The sequence below is a fragment of the Lytechinus variegatus genome, chromosome 6, assembly GCF_018143015.1.
Source record: "Lytechinus variegatus isolate NC3 chromosome 6, Lvar_3.0, whole genome shotgun sequence".
NCBI lineage: Eukaryota > Metazoa > Echinodermata > Echinoidea > Temnopleuroida > Toxopneustidae > Lytechinus > Lytechinus variegatus.
The window spans coordinates 42,534,009-42,539,307 of NC_054745.1; the positions used below are offsets into that span (position 1 = coordinate 42,534,009).

At 38.6% G+C, this 5,299-nt stretch overlaps 1 protein-coding gene across 1 annotated transcript; it reads left to right on the forward strand.

Moving 5' to 3' along the window:
* The first annotated feature begins 2,891 nt into the window (after nt 1-2,891).
* LOC121417506 lies at nt 2,892-4,753 on the forward strand. The gene has a single exon (XM_041611228.1). It carries the CDS (start codon nt 2,907-2,909, stop codon nt 4,716-4,718), a length of 1,812 nt encoding a protein of 603 aa, XP_041467162.1. The 5' UTR covers nt 2,892-2,906; the 3' UTR covers nt 4,719-4,753.
* Nucleotides 4,754-5,299: the final 546 nt, after the last annotated feature.

A 5,299-nucleotide genomic window follows, 5' to 3' on the forward strand; every position in this document is an offset into this window, starting at 1 on the left:
GGGGACATATTTACGCCCTATTTCAGTGAAATTCTTATCAAAGTTCTTATCTTACAAATTAAGACAAAACAATACGAAAACTCATACGACTATAGGACCACGAATGAGAAACTAGTGACAGGTCAAAGTATTATTCTGGTGCGTTCTCGTGAATATATATGCAATGTGATGATGTCATTTTTTGTTTTGTTTATATAAATTTGTCTCCAAGAATGTGACAATATATATCTGACTGTTGTTTTTACTGTGTAATAGGCGTATATGTGTTAGGTGATGTCTGAGGGTTTGCCTGCATGGTGGTACGACCAATCAAGAGAGTGGTTTACAGTACACCAGGTGTAACGTTCTGAAAATGAACTAGAAAAGATAACTGAGATACAACTGAAACAGAGAGGTGAGAAAGTGAAGGTTAGAAAGTAGAGTATCTTCACTGTAAAACATATATATATCTATATATATTGGGTAAAATTTTTACCACCGCGAGGGTAATTATGTGTCCAACCAATTTTGGGCAGTATTTTACCAAGTGCGGGAAGCATATTGTCCAGTATAAGAAAAAACCAGCAATCAAAATCGGACAACAAATAACGAAGTTATCGAATTGTAAAATTTATCAATATTTTGTGAAAATAGTTCATGCACATTGTCATGAATATTTATTAGGTGGGCTGATGATGTTCTATCCATACTTTCATTTTTCTTATGTTATTACATGACATCATAAATGAATCATTTTTTTATTCATGTGTATGATGTGTCTCCATTATGATGAAATAGGTTGCCGCAATAAATAACTAATGCACTCAATCAGTTGTCAATCTAATTGGTTTAGTTCTTGGTAGAAAACTTTTGATTAAACCTAATTTTATATAACAAAATACAGCCTGGACAATTCCTTTGTGTATTAGTGGGTGTGTGGATGAAGGTTGTGTGTTTGGGATTCCTTATCTCTGTAAGGGTATGTATGTTTGTGTGTGGATGAAGGTTGTGTGTTTTGGATTCGTTGTCTCTGTGTGGGTATGTATGTTTGTGTGTGGATGAAGGTTATGTGTTTTGGATTCGTTGTCTCTGTGTGTGTATGTATGTTTGTGTGTGGATGGAGGTTGTGTGTTTGGGATTCGTTATCTCTGTGAAGGTATGTATGTTTGTGTGTGGATGAAGGTTGTGTGTTTGGGATTCGTTATCTCTGTGTGGGTATGTATGTGTGTGTGTGGATGGAGGTTGTGTGTTTGGGATTCGTTGTCTCTGTGTGGGTATGTATGTTTGTGTGTGGATGAAGGTTGTGTGTTTGGGATTCGTTATCTCTGTGTGGGTATGTATGTTTGTGTGTGGATGGAGGTTGTGTGTTTGGGATTCGTTATCTCTGTGAAGGTATGTATGTTTGTGTGTGGATGAAGGTTGTGTGTTTGGGATTCGTTATCTCTGTGTGGGTATGTATGTGTGTGTGTGGATGGAGGTTGTGTGTTTGGGATTCGTTGTCTCTGTGTGGGTATGTATGTTTGTGTGTGGATGAAGGTTGTGTGTTTGGGATTCGTTATCTCTGTGTGGGTATGTATGTTTGTGTGTGGATGAAGGTTGTGTGTTTGGAATTCGTTGTCTCTGTGTGGGTATGTATGTTTGTGTGTGGATGAAGGTCGTGTGTTTGGGATTCGTTGTCTCTGTGTGGGTATGTATGTTTGTGTGTGGATGAAGGTTGTGTGTTTGGGATTCGTTGTCTCTGTGTGGGTAAGTATGTTTGTGTGTGGATGAAGGTTGTGTGTTTTGGATTCGTTGTCTCTGTGTGGGTATGTATGTTTGTCTGTGGATGGAGGTTGTGTGTTTGGGATTTTGTCTCTGTGTGGGTATGTATGTTTGTGTGTGGATGAAGGTTGTGTGTTTGGGATTCGTTGTCTCTGTGTGGGTATGTATGTTTGTGTGTGGATGAAGGTTGTGTGTTTGGGATTCGTTGTCTCTGTGTGGGTATGTATGTTTGTGTGTGGATGAAGGTTGTGTGTTTGGGATTCGTTATCTCTGTGTGGGTATGTATGTTTGTGTGTGGATGAAGGTTGTGTGTTTGGGATTCGTTATCTCTGTGAGGGTATGTATGTTTGTGTGTGGATGAAGGTTGTGTGTTTGGGATTCGTTGTCTCTGTGTGGGTATGTATGTTTGTGTGTGGATGAAGGTTGTGTGTTTGAGATTCGTTGTCTCTGTGTGGGTATGTATGTTTGTGTGTGGATGGAGGTTGTGTGTTTGGGATTCGTTGTCTCTGTGTGGGTATGTATGTTTGTGTGTGGATGAAGGTTGTGTGTTTGGGATTCGTTGTCTCTGTGTGGGTATGTATGTTTGTGTGTGGATGAAGGTTGTGTGGGTATGTATGTTTGTGTGTGGATGTTTGTGTGTGGATGAAGGTTGTGTGTTTTGGATTCGCTGTCTCTGTGTGGGTATGTATGTTTGTGTGTGGATGAAGGTCGTGTGTTTGGGATTCGTTGTCTCTGTGTGGGTATGTATGTTTGTGTGTGGATGAAGGTTGTGTGTTTTTTTTTCAGGTCATTTAACTTTTGATTGAGCTGGGCAAGTACCTGATTAACATATCAAGTCTTAATGTACTGTTAATTGTGACTAATGTCATTGAATTAAAGGAAAATCTATCGAGGGAATGATTTTTTGATGAGCTATGATATAACACGTGAGTGAATGGGGGTCTGCAATACTCATGTGTTCCCTTTAGCTGTCTAATTTTGTCATACGTATTAATGTGTGCCCGTCTTACCCGACCCTCTGACCTGACATCTCTCTTAATAATCCATCTGTTCTCTCCCCTCTCTCCCCCTCCCCATTCTCTCTCTCTATCTCTCTCTCTTCTTCTCCCATTCTTTCTCTTGATTTTTGTTTCTATGATATTCCTTAGATCACTAGACTGATCACCATGGCAACTAACTTCAACCCAGACCAACAATGTGAAGGAAAGGAGTGTCAATCAATCACAGATGTGACGTACTACGTGGAGGAGAAGAAGAGACTCTGTGATGACTGCGCCTCTAAAGAAGGATGCGTCGCAAGAGTTAAAAGAGGTGTACCAAATATTTATTGTGAAGAGCATGATGAAAAGGTAAAATTATATTGTAAAAGTCATGGTGTTCCATTGTGTTATTCATGCGCTATGGTCAAACACCGGCGTAATTGCGAGCAACAAGATATAAATGATGCAATAAACGACAATGGGGCGAGACTAACAGTTCTAAAAGAAAAAGGGAGGGACAAATTGAAAGAAGGTCGTCTTTATGAAGATAAAATTGACCAATGCACGAAAGACACAGACTCCCATCTACAAGCTTTGAAAGATGAAGTTAATTCGATAATCGAGGATGCAATTAGCATAGATAAAGTCAAGGAGAAGATGGAGGCTGACAAAATCAACCAAGAATTTGATGATGAGAATCAAGAACTTCAAGAAGAGATTATGAAGATTAATGAGAAGATTCGAACAAAAAATAAAGAGAGAGAGAAACAACTTGAATTAATCCATACAAATGCACAGATTAGACAAAGACACATGGACAATAAGAAGATTGGTCTTCATAGAGACATTGATAACATTGTTAAAGAGAAGGATAGGAAGATCAGAGAGTTGATGAAATCATTACAGGATGAAACAAAAACAATAGAGAATGCAATACAGACCATAGATACAGTACTAGAAGACGATAAAAACATTGTTAAAGATGGCCATAGTGTGAACATGTCAGTGAGTGATAAACTAAAGAAACCACTTTATAAGAATGATGTGAAACAAATCACTGATAGAATATCAGGTGTGAGGTTTGTGAAGGGTGTTGGGAGAGAGAAGTATGATGGTAGGATTGGTGGGTATGATGGCGAGTGGATGCTTAGTGATACAATCAATGTCAAAGATAAAATGACACGCCCATGTATTGTGGGATGCATAGATGAATGTAACGTGATCATCACTGACAGAGTCTCAGGTAGCCTGCATACATACATGTTAGATATGAACACTAAACACATCCAGAGAGTGAGAACAGGTACTGATACATCATGGGTAAGATCCTGTGCATTACTGAATGATAACATGATAGTATGTGGTCGATGGTGTGACGGTTGTAAAGGGGACAGTTTGACTGGATGCATCAGTGTGTATGACAGACAATGGATGCGCATTAATGACGTCACAATACCAAGAAACACAACGGACGATATCTCATGGGTGGATGTAGCTGTTGACCGTGATGGGATGATCACCGCTATTGAGTGTGATCAGTCTAAGATATACGTCATCAACCCAGCTAAGAGTAAGATCGTAAATACCATAACATGTAAAGAGGATGTAGTGATGCTAGGTGTGCTATCATCAGGTCACACTATCGCTCAATCTGACCCTCCTGATGAGAGAGTACTAATCATAGACAGACAGGGTGGTCAAAGGGAAATCCCCCACAATGATGACATCTTGAATGTCAGTGTTGATCCTATAACAGACGACCTCTACGTCGTGACATCGGATGATGAGTGGAAGACGTGTCTGATTGATCAGGTGATGAGTGGGAATGAAGTGAAGATGAGAAGAGTGACGTCATTCCCTCTAACAACTAGACTGAATGATGGGGGTGATAGGGTGCTTTACCTTGTTCAATCTCGTGTAATGATCTCATCATCAGGCAAGATAATTGCTTGTGATGGAGATAGTATTCTCGTATTCGAAAAGAGAATCTCACTATAGAATGATAATATATCGGGATCAATTATTGGATTAACTTTGACAATTTTTTTTTATACAATGACCACAGTGATACCATCTTTAGAGAATTATTTGCATCAATTATGTTATTAAGTTGTAGGCCTAATAACTCTCAGCCATTTTAAACGTCCCGGTTGAAAATGATTTTTTTTTCATAGGTCCGCATCCAAGAACATATCATTCATATGGAAATAGGTCTCAATATTATTTGTTGAATCTATTATATGTGAGGACATATTTCATAATGTCATATTTTCTAATTCCTTATATTTCCGTGTCATTTTGAAAGATAGATAGCCATACACACCATGATGTAGAGGGGCAGATACTGATCAGATTCAACTGAACACGGTGACCGAACAAATTTAGTTTAGAATGGGCACGTGGACTTACTACATGTACTAGGAAAGGATTCCTGAGATTTATCAAAAAATTTAATGTAAAGTAAAGTATAAAGTATAAAACAAAATAAATTGGAATCATTCACGCTTAATATAACTAGAATTTCACATGAAGCGAGGAATGTGCATTTTCTTCATGAAAAAAGTGTTACCTATTTCCAG

Coding starts and splice junctions, on each gene's coding strand:
- LOC121417506 (XM_041611228.1), top strand. CDS start 2,907: ATGGCAACTAACTTCAACCCAGACCAACAATGTGAAGGAAAGGAGTGT.